The sequence below is a fragment of the Scyliorhinus canicula genome, chromosome 13 (assembly GCF_902713615.1).
Source record: "Scyliorhinus canicula chromosome 13, sScyCan1.1, whole genome shotgun sequence".
NCBI lineage: Eukaryota > Metazoa > Chordata > Chondrichthyes > Carcharhiniformes > Scyliorhinidae > Scyliorhinus > Scyliorhinus canicula.
The window spans coordinates 18,274,566-18,290,451 of NC_052158.1; the positions used below are offsets into that span (position 1 = coordinate 18,274,566).

General features: G+C 47.9%; 2 protein-coding genes across 3 annotated transcripts in view; one reads left to right on the forward strand and one right to left on the reverse strand.

Annotated features, from left to right (window-relative positions):
- The window catches only part of LOC119976501, a 188,831-nt gene that overhangs the window by 126,752 nt on the left and 46,193 nt on the right, over positions 1 to 15,886 (forward strand). The window lies entirely within an intron of this gene.
- On the reverse strand, positions 9,884 to 15,500 carry LOC119976341 (E3 ubiquitin-protein ligase TRIM69-like). 2 transcript variants are annotated; one of them, XM_038816810.1, is made up of 3 exons: positions 15,482 to 15,500; positions 15,279 to 15,397; positions 9,884 to 10,234 (listed from the first exon to the last, which is right to left on the reverse strand). In XM_038816810.1, the coding sequence occupies exons 1-3, from the start codon at positions 15,484 to 15,486 to the stop codon at positions 10,125 to 10,127; spliced, it is 234 nt and encodes a 77-aa protein (XP_038672738.1). In that variant the 5' UTR covers positions 15,487 to 15,500; the 3' UTR covers positions 9,884 to 10,124. The 2 variants fall into 2 exon arrangements, with proteins under 2 accessions (XP_038672738.1, XP_038672737.1); XM_038816809.1 differs by having other exon boundaries at positions 9,884 to 10,264; positions 15,482 to 15,489.

A 15,886-nucleotide genomic window follows, 5' to 3' on the forward strand; every position in this document is an offset into this window, starting at 1 on the left:
CCCCCCCCCCCCCCCCCCCCCCACCACTGCCCTGACAGAAGCCTCCTGGCCAGCGGCACGACTTTCAGCAAACTATTGCAATCTTGGACACTTTCCTACTCCCTCTCTCTCCCTCTGCAGTCACGGTGCCTGGTTCACTATTTGTGAAAGCACACGTGAACGACGCTGTCGGGAATTCGCCCCGGTGGAGAACCGTGGCGGCCCCGGAAAATACCAGGTCAGGCCCACTAATGACATGCCAAGGGTGTTTACTGTACGTGCAGAGTGGAATGCATTGACGCCACCGTCAAGGCACCGGAGAATTGCGATTTGGCGTGAAACTGGCACCGCCCACTATTTTGGCGTGAAAATCAATTCGCCGCCCAATCGCGTTTTCCGATTCCGGCATCAGCCGACAGAGAAACTCCTGTTTATTTTAGTTAAAAAGAGGGCGAGTTTGGGGAAGACATGAATTACAGGAAGAATGGGAGGCCACAGGAATGGCTTACCATTTGCCTCTTGCCATATCAATGCCATAATCATCATGCACTCGCCAATTTTAATGCCTTCAGAATTATTTACATGGAATAATATAGAAATGCAGAACCTAATTGAAAAATGCAGCCAAGAAAGGGGACAGCGACAAATATTAACAAATTTAACTGAACGGTTCAGGTTAATTCCCGGAACGATCGGAATCTTTCTCTCTCTCTCATTTCTTAAAAAAAATAATAAATTTAGAGCATCCAATTAATTTTAGCGTGGCCAATCCACCCAGCCTGCACATCTTTGGGTTGCGGGGGCGAAACCCACGCAAACACGGGAAGGATGTGCAAACTCCACACGGACAGTGACCCAGAGCCGGGATCGAACCTGGGACCTCGGCGCCGTGAGGCAGTAGAGCTAACCACTGCGCCACCATGCTGCCATAAATATGTCTAATGAATATGATTGAGATTTGTTGCTGGCTGTGATACGGGCTGGATTGTCCTGTTCCCAGCCGCGTGTTTCTCGGACCGCGCGCCATTCGCTGGCAGCGGGATTCTCTACTCCCCCGCTTGTCAATGAGATTCCCATTACAGCTGCCCCACGCCGTCAGGAAACCTGGAGACCGGGGTGCGCAGCCGAAGGCCAAGTGAATCCCGAAGACTGGGAAATTCCAGCGACTGCCTTTCCAATCTTTCTTGTTGATGGCCTGAAACGGCAGGTAGTCCTTGTGGAATCTGCGAAAACATGTAGCAGGGGCCAACCTTCCATCTCCATGGAGACAGCCCTACCCCTTGGCTGTGATTGGCCATTGCCGGTTGGTGCATTGTGAGCAATCGACAGAGCTGAAAGAAAGGTGGGTTTGCCGTGAAATTGTTTGTCTCGTTGATGTGCTCCATGTTACTGAAAAGGTTGTGAGCCAGTGCCCCAGACAGCACAGTTGCTTTGGGACACTGCCGTTATTGTAAACAGTGGCTATATTTACCTTTACTGCAAAGCTCCCAGCAAAGACACACGTCTCTCAATGACTATCATCGTCAGGCAGGTAGCTTCATTTCAGCCTCAAGAAAGAGCTGAAAGCCAGCACAATATGGACATCTCCACCACACACACCGCTGCCAATGATCAGACAAGAAAGGCTGTAAATTATTGTTAAAGTGCCAGGTCCTCGAGTGGCTGCCCTGTTGTCTGGAGTGTAGCCACACGGCCGGAAGAAGGTGGCGTGATGTTCAATCCTGATCACCCACCGGGCATCCTTCCTCACCTCTGAGAGCACCTGCCTCTCTCACATTCCTGCAAGCCGAGAGCCTCCCATCCTCGTCAATGACAAACCAGCAATTCTGCCTCCAGGCTCAACATCCAAGAATGGCTCCGGGGGAAGAGGCAGTCGTCGGCAGGGCCTGAGGCTCGTTGCCATGGGGCCACACAGAGGCATCCACTATCACCAGAACACGATGCGCACCATTACTGATGAGGTGAAGGGAGAGATCACCCAGACTGGAGGCCGTGGGTGAAAAGAGGGGACATGGGGCAGTGTCCGTGACCATGCCAACCAGCTGTTGTAGGCAGCAGCTCCTCAAGGCAGCGTTGGGCGGTGGGAATGGTGAGGGTTGGTCAGCCTTCGTACGAACGATGACCATGGGATTTGGGAAGACTTGAGGGTCACGGGATGGATGAATTTGTCGACTCTCTCTCCTTCTCCCCCACCTTACAGATTAAAGATGAGTATGGTTTACAGCCAGCCCAGCTAGCTATACGCTGGTGGCAGCTGCCAAGGCAGATACAGGGAGGCGAGGAGCGCCATGGCCAGCCCAGGCTAGATCCAGCACCACATGAGCCTGCACCTGAAATCAAGGGCCTGTCGCTGAGGCTCAAATCATCATAGTCAAAGAACAAAGAACAAAGAAAAGTACAGCACAGGAACAGGCCCTTCGGCCCTCCAAGCCCGTGCCGACCATGCTGCCGACTAAACTACAATCTTCTACACTTCCTGGGGTCCGTATCCCTCTATTCCCATCCTATTCATGTATTTGTCAAGATGCCCCTTAGATGCCCCTTAGAAGTCACTATCGTCCCTGCTTCCACCACCTCCTCCGGCAGCGAGTTCCAGGCACCCACTACCCTCTGTGTAAAAAAATTTGCCTCGTACATCTCCTCTAAACCTTGCCCCTCACACCTTAAACCTATGCACCCTGGTAATTGACCCCTCTACCCTGGGAAAAAGCCTCTGACTATCCACTCTGCTGTCTCTGGAATGTTCCTCGGTGTGACTCAGAGATGTTTACAGCATGAAAACAGGCCCTTCGGCCCAGCCTGTCCATGCCGCCCAGTTTTCTATCATTAAGCTAGTCCCACTTACCCATATCCCTCTATACGCACCGTGCCCGTTCGGCCGAGGAGGGGGATCAGAGGACAGAGCTACTGTGGGCCATGTGTCTACAGGAGGCGCTGGTCTATTGATGAGCGGTTAGATAAGGTGCCGACAAAGACTCCGTCTCCTCCTCCAGCCCTACACCCCCCTCCGAGATCTCAGCCAGGACAAGGGGGCGGGCTCTCCTCCTCCAGCCCTACATCCCCCTCCGAGATCTCAGCCAGGACAAGGGGGTGAGCTCTCCTCCTCCAGCCCCACCCCCCTCCGAGATCTCAGTCAGGACAAGGGGGTGGGCTCTCCCCCTCCAGCCCTATCCCCCTCCGAGATCTCAGCCAGGACAACGGGGTGGGCTCTCCCCCTCCAGCCCTACACCCCCCTCCGAGATCTCAGCCAGGACAAGGGGGTGAGCTCTCCTCCTCCAGTCCTACACCCCCCTCCGAGATCTCAGCCAGGACAAGGGAGTGAGCTCTCCTCCTCCAGCCCTACACCCCCCCTCCGAGATCTCAGCCAGGACAAGGGGGTGAGCTGTCCTCCTCCAGCGCTGGTCTATTGATGAGCGGTTAGATAAGGTGCCGACAAAGACTCCGTCTTCACAGGGAGACTGTGGCACGTTCTCGCAGACCTGACACCAAGAGGAGGAGGAGGACACCTCCTCCCCGTGTCTGTGGAACTCACAGGTGCCCTGAATTTTTTCGCCTCCAGCTCTTTCCACAGCTCGAGCGGCGACCTTTGAGGTGTTTAGCAGACCAGCTCACAGGAGCTTCCGCGACATGACGGACGCCCTGTTGGCCCAGGCAACCTGAACTAGGCCCAGCAGGATGCCCAGCAGCAGGACTTTCTGCCATCGGAGGGGTGCCTCAAGTCCAGGGGAGAGGGGCTCAATGGCACCCATGTCGCCCTTAGAGCACCGACTCAACTGGGGTGCCCTTAATAAACAGGAAGACGTTCCACTCCCTTAACATTCAGTTACTGTGCGACCTCCAACAGAACATTACGTCTGCCTGTGCACACTATCCTGGGAGCATGCACGATGCCCTATACCCTGGCACACTCGGGAGGTACCCGTCGTCTTCGAGGGTCTCCATGGGGTTGGCTAGTGGGGGACAAGGCTTACCCGCCGAGGTCATGGTTAATGATGGCAGTGCGGAGGCCCCAGATAGAAGCGGACAGCCGATACAATGAGGCCCACTCTGCCACCAGGAGCATCATTGGGTGCTGCATAGACCTCCCAAAGATTAGGTTCCATTTTCTGCACCCGTCCGGCACGGCTCAACAGTACAGCCCCCGGAGGGTCTCGCCGATTGTGGTCACGTGCTGTGTCCTCCACAACATGGCACAGCAGGGGGGGCGACAAGTTGGAGCAGGAGGAGGATGACGTACTGGGTGGAGGAGGAGTTCCCAGAGGATGATGGTCAGGATCACACAGAGCCGGAGGACCTGTGATAGCCTTCAGATTTACCAACTAGGAAGCTCATGGCCTGGCAGCTTCATCCCTATGCCCCCCAACCTTATCATCACACCTTGCATACCTGATCCATTGTCCTACCCTTCCCATAACCTTTGAACCCCTCTTGCGAGAAACCTGGTCTCGCCCTCCCCAAATCTTGCCACCTTTAGTAACTGAGGAAGCAGGAGAAATTGAACATTATTTATTTTAACTATGTACAAAGTCATGCGTAAAGCAGCATCTCGCTCCCAGTACAGCCTTTACTGGGAGGACTAGTCAGTCTGGGCCGCTGTTTTTGGCCCGGCTTTTATGTCAGAATGAACAGGTTCCAGGTGGTTGGCCTGCGCCCCCGCTCTCTGGGAAGCTCGTACTCCAGGAGTCCCTGGGGAAGATCAATGATTCTTTCCCCGAAGCCCTGGTGGAGGCTATGTCACGACCTTTTCCCTTCACCCTTTCCCTCTGTCCCATGGCCAGTGCCTCACCCCCCCCCCCCCCCCCTCCACCAGCGTCAAGTTTGCAACACACCTAGGTTGTTGCCCTGAAACACCAAGACCTAGATTATTAATATATATCACAGGAAGCAGGTTTCCACACATTCTATTTCAAATGACTGCCATTCATACCCTACACAGCTGCTCTGAAGTAAAAGCAGTATCACATTGTCATTTGATTTTTGTGAATTAATTGGGTAATTTAATTTTTTTTAAGATTTAGAGTACCCCAATTCATTTTTTCCAATTAATGGGAAATTTAGCATGACCAATCCACCTACTCTGCACATCTTTTGTGGGGACGAAATCCACGCAGGACTTTAGTAAGGCGTTTGATAAGGTTTCCATGGCAGGTTGATGGAAACGTGAAAGTCGTATGGGGTTCAGGGTGTACTAGCTAGATGGATAAAGAACTGGCTGGGCAACAGGAGACAGAGGGTAGTGGTGGAAGGGAGTGTCTCAAATGGAAGAAAGGTGACTAGTGGTGTTCCACAGGGATCCGTGCTCGGACCACTGTTGTTTGTGATATACATAAAAGACCTGGAGGACGGTATAGGTGGTTCTGATTAGCAAGTTTGCAGATTGATACTAAGATGGTGGAGTTGCAGGTAGCGAGGAGGACTGTCAGAGAATACAACAAAATATAGATAGATTGGAGAGTTGGGCAGAGAAATGGCATATGGAGTTCAATCCAGGCAAATGCAAGGTGATGCATTTTGGAAGTTCAAATTAAGAGTATGTAGTCAATGGAAGGGTCTTGGGAAAATTGATGTACAGAGAGATCTGGGAGTTCAGGTCCATTGTACCCTGAAGGTGGCAATGCAGGTTGATAGAGTGGTCAAAGAGGCATACAGCATGCTTGCCTCCATCGGACGGGGTATTGAGTACAGGAGTTGCAGGTCATGTTACAGTTGTATAGGACTTTGGTTAGGCCACATTTGGAATACTGGGTGCAGTTCTGGTCGCCACATCACCAGAAGGATGTGGATGCCTTGGAGAGGGTGCAGAGAAGATTCACCAGGATGTTGCCTGGTATGGAGGGTGCTAGCTATGAAGAAAGGTTGAGTAGATTAGGATTGTTTTCATTGGAAAGACTGAGGTTGAGGGAGGGACCTGATTGAGGTCTACAAAATTATGAGAGGTATGGACAGGGTGGATAGCAACAAGCTTTTCCCAAGAGTGGGGGTGTCAGTTACAAGGGGTCACGATTTCAAGGTGAGAGGGGGAAAGTTTAAGGGAGATGTGCGTGGAAAGTTTTTTACGCAGAGGGTGGTGGGTGCCTGGAACCCTTTACCAGCAGAGGTGGTAGAGGCGGGCACGATAGCATCATTTAAGAGGCATTTGAGACAGGTAAATGAACGGGCGGGAACAGAGGGAAGTAGACCTTGGAAAATAGGCGACAGGTTTAGATCGGCGCAGGCTGGGAGGGCTGAAGGGCCTGTTCCTGTGCTGTAATTTTCTTTGTTTTTTGTTTGACACGGGAAGAATGTGCAAACTGCATATAGGCAGTGACCCAGGGCTGGGATCAAACCTGGGATCTCGGCGCCGTGAGGGAGCAGGGCTAACCCACTGCGCCACTGTGCTGCGCTTTCTCTGGTGGATCTTGACCACCCCTAGAGGTTGCTAGCAGATTCTCGGCTGCCATTTGAACTCTGAAACAATGCTTTCAGCCACGGTTCACTCCGGACACATTCGGTTCAGAAAGAGAGTTGGGGGGTCACCCGATTTCTACACATGGTCACAGATTTGCAGGTCCCTTACCTCGCTTCTGTTCTTCCATGTCCGGAACTTCGGTAAGGCTTTCGGGATCTCCTCATTTAGCTCTCCCGGCTAAGCTTGCCAAGGAAAGATCCTCTTATCTCTAATCAGGATAAGGTAGTCCGGTTCGAGGTATCCAAGCACTCTTTATTTTTCAATAATTCACTTAATACATTTACATGAAAATATATTGAAATACTTTTGAGAGTACATTGAAAAGTCCTTGAGATACTGAAAAGTGAAAGAAACAGATTCAAAGTCCGCAAAAGTTACAAAATAGATGTCATTTCAACAAAAGGCTTTAAAAGTAATTTTCACGGATGCTTTAAGAGTCTCGGAAGGCTAAAATATTTCTCGTGATCAGTCATACTGATCACATTCTTAAGGGAATCTTTATCTATGGTTTAGACCCTTTTTTACTTTCATTGTTCTCATTCTCAGCTGAGACCTCCTTGATTCGTTCAGGAAAGTGTCAATCACTGAAGAGGTGATTGGTTAATTAGCCATCAATCAATTACTCCAAACTAATTATCCTTCTGACACACCACGATTCTCATGCCTCCTGTCCCACGGTCAAACACCATACGTCATGCCTAGTCTCAGTTACGAGCCTGTTGCAAATTCGTTGAATGTACCCTCACATCGCTTGTCTACAGTATACCTTCTGCAACATTTGTCAGCACCTATAGACAGTCATGGTAAGGATTTTGGATGTTTTACGACACGGAAGGCGCTACATAAATGTAATTTGTTGTTCCCTCTGACTGAATCAAAGTCTTTGTTGTGCAAACTGTCCTGAGGGGAGTCTTCAGTCCCAGTCAGAGACCCTGGCACACACACACACACACACACACACACACACAGACCCTGACACACACATACAGACACACACACAGAGACACACATACACAGACACACCCTAGCTGGGCTGAGCTTCCATTTACTGGAGAGTGATGAAGGGACAGGCTCTGTCAGCCACCAGATCACATTTACACATCAGGAGCTGGGACATTGACTGCCTAATAACATCTTTAAATTCCTGTTCAGCTCCTGCTCCATCCACTTGTTAATCTTCTGTTAGTTTGAACAAATTGTGAAGCTGATTCTGCTGTTGGCTACTTCACCCGCAGTTTGTGAATCATCTCACAAGACATGTTACTGAGACAGTGGTGCTCATTAATAGGATATTCAACTGGCGGGTGGCAGCACTCAATGGGAGACAGTGAATCAGCCTCTTGTTGAACACTCTGGACAATATCCCTTTTCCATTGACTTCCCACTGGGAGTCACTGTGAGTGTAAATGCTGCCATTGAGCCCAGACTTTAAAATGTTGCTTCACCTGAAATTAAAATGTTGCTTCACCTGAAACAAGGGCCTCGTATCCATCCCAAACCCAGTCAGAGTGAGTCCAGCACTGAACTGGTGGCAAGGGACCCACTCCCTCTATTTTACCCCCCGTCCCCTGCCCTGTTCTCAGTGAAACGGCAGTGACCTCCTCATTCTAATCACTCCCTGGGTAAAGATATTTCTCCTGAATTCCCTATTGGATTTCTCAGTGACTCCCATATTTATGTCCTCACTGAATCTAATCTCCAGTTTAAAGGCAACGGACAGTTCAAGTGGTCATTCACAATTGTGCCAGCAGATGGCGGTGCTGCTCCATGTAAAGCCCTTCCAGCCAACATGGGGAAAGTGTGGGTCAGGGTGAGAGAGATCAAGGGGGGGGATTTCAGGAAGCGCTTCTTCACACAAAGGTTATAAAACGAAGGTGAGTAAATGTGGTTCAGATACAGACCAGCTGTGAGTGAACTGAATAGTGGAACAGGCTGGAGGGGCTCAATACCCAATACCTTTTTATAAAATTATCACTTTGACATGAGGATCTCAGGATATTTTTAAAAAATGAGTTTTAAATGTTGGGAATCAGAGGGATTTGTGTATCCATGAAGCACAGAAAGTTAACCACCAGAGACAGTGAACAATTAGGGAGGTTAATGGTATCTCAGCCTTTATTACAATGGGGTTGAAGTATCAGAGAATAAGTCTTGCTGCAATGTAACAGGTATTGAGTGTGGACACAGCTGGAGGGCTGTGGACAGTTTCAGTCTCCTTACCTGAGGAAACATATACTTACCTTAGAGGGAGCAATGAAGGTTCACGGAATTGATTCTTGGAATGAAACGGTTTCCGATATGAGGAGGGATTGAGTTGGATGGCTCTATATTCTTTGAAGTTTAGAAGAATAAGAGATGATCTTATTGAAACATATACAATTCTCAGAGATCCTGACAGGGTAGATGCTGAAACTGGTCTAGAACGAGGGGTCACAGAATCAGGATAAGGGGTCGTCCATTTTAGACTGAGATGAGGAGAAATTCCTTCCCTCAGAGAGAGTTGTGAATCTTTGGAATTCTCTCCCTCGGTGAGATGTCAGTGAGTATATTCAACACAGAGAGCGATATATTCCTGAGTACAAAGGGAATGAAGGGATAGGATGGGAAAGTGGAATCAATGTTGATGTTCCGACAGGATCTTCCCGAATGGTCACATGTCCTACTCCGGAACCTATTCTGGTATTCTCATTCCTGATACCACCACCTGGAGGTTCCCTTCCAGTCACTCACCATCCTGACTTGGAAACATATCGGCTGTTCCTTCACTGTCGCTGGGTCCAAATCCTTGAACTCCATCCCTAACAGCACAGTGGGTGTACCTACACCAGCTTCTCAAGGGCAATTAGGGACGGGCAACGAGGGCTCAGCCAGCGACACCCACATCCATACAGGAGTGAAAAAACATTCTTTCTACTCATTCACTGAATCAATAATCATCACACAAGGTGTCAGTCCCGTCTTCAAATAAAATATTTATCAAGGGAGGAAACAAAATAAAGATTCACAATGAATTGTTCGAGAGCTGGGCACAGTTACCACAATTCAGGAGATTTTGCTTCATTCTATACCAGTCCAGTGTTATGGGTCCCATTAGATTGAGATGGGACAGTGGGATGGGTGGAGAATCTGAGTTAAATTTACAGAATAAACAATACAGAAACACACTCACCCCCTGACAGCACACAGCAGAGAATGAGGACAACATGAGCTGTTCAGACAGTGAATCAGGCTTCTCACTAAAACTACCGACCTCCCAAACGTGTCGCACTGTGTTACCCAGAGAGCAGTGTGAGTGGCTCAGAGTTATTACCAAAGATATTAACACAAGGACTAAAGATGGATAGAGTTTCCCGGTGAATGTGTCAGTGAAGGTGTACAGGTGAGACATGTCCTTAGCATCGTAAATGATACCTGTCCTCCTTCATAATCCAGGTAAATTCCCACTTCCAGGGTTTCACTTTCAGCTGGGAGATGGCATACGGAATTTTCATTGATTTCCAGCCAGAAAGCCAGGCGATGACCCAGAATCCATTCTCAGGTGACCTGTGTGATGTTTCCTTTCCTGTTGACAGACTCTCTGCAGACACCCACAATCCAGGCAGTCTTGTTTCCAAGACCCACCTCCCAGTAGTGTCTCCCTGATGTGAAACTCTGCGAGCTCAAAACATACAAGCAGTTATCAAATCTTTTTGGTTCATTAGAAGAGGGTGAAAAAGAGCTTGTCGTCATACCTCACACTAGTCAGATCCTTGGAAATGATGAGTTCATCGTGTGCTGTCTGTCGGTCCAGGGTGAGAGTTGCTGGAACTGGAAGAGAACATGATTGGGAAGCTGTTACTGTGAGAAAAACAGGAGTGAATGACGGGACGTGTACAGACAGTGATGGGACATCACCACATTCCTCAGCCCAGGAACTGTGGAAGCTCAGGGACAGAGTGTCTGAAGAAATTCCTCCCCATTCCCTCAGCTCCATTCACTCAACAATGGCCCTAACAGACAGAAACATCGTAAATGTACAGAATAACGAGGACAGCAGCAACATGGATATGAAATGGGGTGAATGAGTTGTTGGTTGTTGTCAGACTGGACATAGATTATACATCAATGTTCACAGGGGTCAGTGTTCGCACCCGACTCTCCCTGGTGTAAATTAATGATCTAAACCTTGATGTACAGAACATCATTTCACAATTAGCTGTGACAGGACAAGTTGAGAGAGAGTGATTAATAAGAATGCAGCACCCTAGTCTTTATTAACACAGAATAGAGTGACAAAGTTATATCTGTATAAAACACTGGTTAATCCTCAACTCTGTTCTGGGCAACACACCTGAGGAAGGACGTGAGGGCATTAGAGAGAGAGCAGGAAACATTCACCACAATGGTTCCTGGGAGGAGGAACTTCAGTGACGGACACAGATTGGAGAAGCTGAGGTGGTTCCCCTGAGAGAAGAGAACCAGAGGACACAGAATTTAAACTGATTGACAAAAGAAGCCACATTCGCATGAGGAAAAACCTGTTCACACAGCGAGTGTTTAGGGTCAGGAATGCAGTGTGGTGGAATCAGATTGAATCACTGCTTTCAAATGGAATTGAATCATTAACTGAAGAGGAACAATCAATGGCAGGATCAGTCAGAGTCAGCATGGATTTATGAAGGGGAAATCATGCTTGACAAATCTATTGGAATTCTTTGAAGATGTACCAGTACAGTTGACAAGGGGGAGCCAGTCGATGTGGTATATTTGGACTTTCAGAAGGCGTTTGACAAAGTCCTGTATAAGAGATTATTGTGCAAAATTAAAGCGCATGGGATGGGGGAAATGTATTGAGGTGGATAGAAAACTGGTTGGCAGAGAGGAAACCAGAGTAGGAATTAATGGCTTTTCAAATTGGCAGGCAGTAACTAGTGGGATACCACAGGGATCGGTGCTGGGACCTCAGCTATTCACAATATATATGAATGATTTGGACGAGGAAACGAAATGTAACATCTCAAAGTTTGCAGATGATACCAAGTTGGGTGGGTGGAGGAAACATAAGATAAGAACTAGGAGCAGGAGTAGGCCATCTGGCCCTTCGAGCCTGCTCCGCCATTCAATGAGATCATGGCTGATCAAGTGTGGACTCAGCTCCAATTTCGCGCCAAACACTTTATTCTTCAAACTGTGAACTGTGACGACGATTCAGGGATGCTACAGCATGATCTGGACAGGTTGGGCGAGTGGGCAAAAGAACGGCAGATGCAATATGATTTGGATAAGTGTGAGGTTATTCACTTTGGAAGCAAAAACAGGAAGACAGATTACTACCTGAACGCTTGTAAATTGGGAGAGGGGAGTGTGCAGAAGGACCTGGATTTCCTTGTGCACCAGTCGCTGAAGGTAAGCATGCACTGCAGCAGCCGGTAAAGAGGCTAATGGTATGTTGGCGAGAGGTTTCGAGTATAGAAGCAGGGATGTGTTGCTGCAATTATACAGGGCCTTGGTGAGGCCACACCTGGGTTGTGTGTGCAGTTTTGGTCTCCTTCTCTGAGGAAGGATGTTCTTGCTCTCGAGGGAGTGCAGCGAAGGTTTACCAGACTGATTCCAGGGATGGCGGGACTGTCATGTGTGGAGAGATTGACTAGGTTGGGATTGCCCTCGCTGGAATTCCAAAGAACGAGGGGGGGATCTCATAGAGACTTATAAAATTCTAACAGGACTATGAAAATGAAAAATGAAAATCGCTTATGGTCACGAGTAGGCTTCAATGAAGTTACTGTGAAAAGCCCCTAGTCGCCACATTCCGGCGCCTGTCCGGGGAGGCTGGTACGGGAATCGAACCGTGCTGCTGGCCTGCTTTAAAAGCCAGCGATTTAGCTGAGTGAGCTAAACCAGCCCCTGGTCGATGCAGGGAAGATATTACCAATGATGGGTGTGTCCAGAACCAGGGTCACAGTCTGAAGATTCAGGATAAACCATTTTGGACAGATACAAGGAGACAATTCTTCACCCAGAGAGTGGTGAGCCTGTGGAAATCATTACCACAGGAAGTAGTTGATGCTTAAACATTGAATATATTCAAGAGGTGGCAAGATAAAGCACATGGGGATAATGTGACCAAAGGCTATGGGGAGAAAGCAGGTTTAGGCTATTGAGTTGGATGATCAGCCATGACCATGATGAATGGCGGAGCAGGCTCGAAGGGCCAAAAGGCCTCCTCCTGCTTCTATCTTCTATGTAACTATATAATTTGCAGAGCTGCAGAGATAAGGTGAAGGAACGGCCCTGGGGAGTTGATTTTGCAATGGGCTAGCAGGGACGCAATGGGCCGATTGGTTTCCTCCTGTTTTGTAAACATTCTGGGATTCACAGAAAAACGCAATTCCAGACCAACCTGATTCGGCTGCAAATTAATTCTCCAGCCCAATCCCGGTTTCCAGTTCCTGCTCCGTAACCCTGTCGGCACCTTTAGTGTTGATCTGATTACTTTATAAATGTGATGAGCGTTTCTGCCTCAATCTTCCTTTCCCAGATCCAGACCACACCCGGAGTGAAAATAATCCCCTTTCACCCTCCTCCCCCTTACCCTGTATCTACTCTCCCTGATCATGGATCCCGAGGTAATGGAACTCGGGGCTTCCTTTCTACTCAGGACACCCCTAATTTTATACACATCAATTAAATCTCCCCTCAGCCTTCTCGGATCCAATGAAAACAATCCCAATCCATCCAATCATAACTCAGAACTCAAGTTCTCTGATCCATCCAACACCCTCATTAATCTCCTCGGTAACCTCTCCAGCGCATTGACCAGAAAGATACAAAGTACTCTAGCTGTAGACTAACTAGTGTTTAATAAAGCTACTAAATTACCTCTCTGCTCTTATTTTCTATTCCATGGTCAGTACAGGAAAATATCCGGTGTGTTATCTGCACAACTTTATCCACCTGCCCGGCATCTGTGGACATAAACTCAAATCTCCCTCTTTTCCTCCACAACGCTCACTATCTTACCACTTATTGTCTATTCCCTTGCCATATCTTCCCTCTCCCAATACATTAACCTCATACTTCTCTGAACTGAGTTCCATTTACTACAAGACAAAATCCTGAGGGAGAGACAGAAGGTGAAGTCTGCCTAAGTTGGGAGTTCCTGTGCTTGGTCACAGAAGGGGACAGAGTGTAGTCATGGTAACTGGTATATGGAGTGAGGGGAAGTGTATCAGTGTTTTTTTAATATTATTTTTTATTAAGGGGCAATTTAGCTTCCCCTGAACATCTTTTAGTTTGTGGGGGTGAAACCCACACATGCACAGGGAGAATGTGCAAACTCCACAGGGACAGTAACCCAGAGTCGGGATCGAACCTGGGACCTCGGCGCCGTGAGGCAGCAATGCTAACCACTGCGCCACCATGCTGCCCGAGTGTATCAGTGTTGACAACGGGACATGTGGGGACCAATCGGTGCTCAGGGTTGAGGTCTGGCAATGTCCCTTAGACTTGTCAAAAGATCATGAAATAAATGTTTTCTTATAACCTGGGGAAATAAAATACCCCAAATTATACAGAGAACAACACCTGGTGTCATCCAGTGTTGGAGAAAAGCAGGAGGGAAAAGGGAGGGATAAATTTAAAACAATCATGATCACCAGAGAAAAAGTATCTGGAAAAGCGATGGGATTAAAGACGACTTGTCCCCTGGACCTGATGTCCTGCATCGCAGGATTTTCAAGGAGGGGCTGGAGAGAAAGTGGATTCATTGGTTGTAATATTTCCAAATTCCTGAGATTACTGATCAGTGATGGGGATACAACTATTTATGATCAATATTCCCGATTGGATGAAGAAACCGAATATGCTGCAGCTAAATTTTCCGATGCCACAAAGTGAGGTTGGGAAGTTGTGAGGAGGATACAAAGTGTCTGCGGAGGGATATAGACCGGTTAAGTGAGTGGGCAAAGATTTAGCAGATGGAGTATAATGTGGGAAAATGGGAGGTTGCCCACCTTGGCAGGAAGAATAGAAAAGCAGCAAATTATTTCAATAGAAAGTGACAGCAGAATGCTGCAGTACAGAGGGATCTGGGGGACCTTGTACATCAATCACTAAAAGTTAGTGTCCAGGTGCAGCAAGGAATGTGGGAAAGAAATGGAATGTTGGGCTTTATTGGAAAAGGGATGGAGTGTAAAGTAGGGAAGACTTGCTCCAACTTTACAGGGGATTGGTGAGACTGCAGCTTGAGTACTGTGTTCAGATCTGATCTCCTTACATCAGGAGGGAGAGACTCTCATTGGACAGAGTTCAGAGAAGGTTCACTGGGCTGATTCCTGGGATGAAGGGATTGACTTATGAGGAAAGGTTGAGCTCGTTGGTCTGTACTCACTGGAGTTTAGAAGAATAAGTGGTTGTCTTATTGAAACATAACATTCTGAGGGGATTCCTTCACCAGGGTAGATGCTGGGAGGATGTTTGATCTCTGGGCCAATTGAGGTGTAGGTGACACAGCATCAAATGAAGGGGCCTCTATTGAAGACAGAGATGAGGAGGAATTCCTTCTCGGAGAGGGATATTAGTCTTTGGAATTCTCTACCACAGAGAGCAGCAGAGGCTGGGTCATTGATTCATGACCGAGTTCCATAGATTGTTGATCAACAAGAGGGTTAAGGGTCATCTGGGACAGGCAGGAAAGTGGAGCAAAGGCCCCAATTAGATCAGACATGATCTTATCAAAAATCAGAGCAGGTTCACTGGGCTGGTCTACTCCTGTTTTTATTCCTTCTGATCTTCTGATCATTTCATCAGTGTGTCAAACCTCATCAATCACGTGGATAACAGCAGGGAGACAGTAATATACAAAGAATGATACCTGGTGAAATCACGGCTCTCATTTCCCTCCACACTTTGATATATTTGAATGGTTCACCAGCGATAGCCACAGGTAACTGAGTGGAGACAGTTCCAGGCTTGTGAAACTCCATCTGACTCCTGTAAAAACAGGTCTGGAAATCAGTGTGTGTTAGAGAGACAGCAGTGATAACATCACAAAACTGTTTCTTTATATCTGCTTACCTCATCAACAGGTCATGAATATCCTGAGGGGAAAGAAACAGAATAGATATGATCGAGTCAGATTAAAGATGTTTTGTTATTAATCTTGAGTAGAAATTGAGAGACCAAGATTTCAGTTAGAAAATAACTTTTACTTTTTACTTTCATTCCCTCTCGGAGCTCATCTTGTCCCTCAGACCCACCTCCTGTCCCCTCCATCCTATTCACAAAAACTACTGATCTCCCACACTCCCCTCCTGGCCCCCATGTTAGCTGGGATTGTAAACTGTGTCATCTCTTCAGGTGTTGTCTCTCTCTCTCTCTCTCGTTTGAATCTACATCTTCACCCCTCTCCCCAAAAAAACCCATCCTTACAAACTTTCCCTCCTCATTATTCTCGGTCAGTCTGCAGCCTTTGACACAGTC

Bases quoted from the DNA above. Each gene is read 5' to 3' on its own strand.
- LOC119976341 (XM_038816809.1), bottom strand. The intron at 10,265-15,278 runs GTATCATTCTTT...TTTTTCTCACAG, and splicing joins GAGAGCCGTGATTTCACCAG to TAACAGCTTCCCAATCATGT.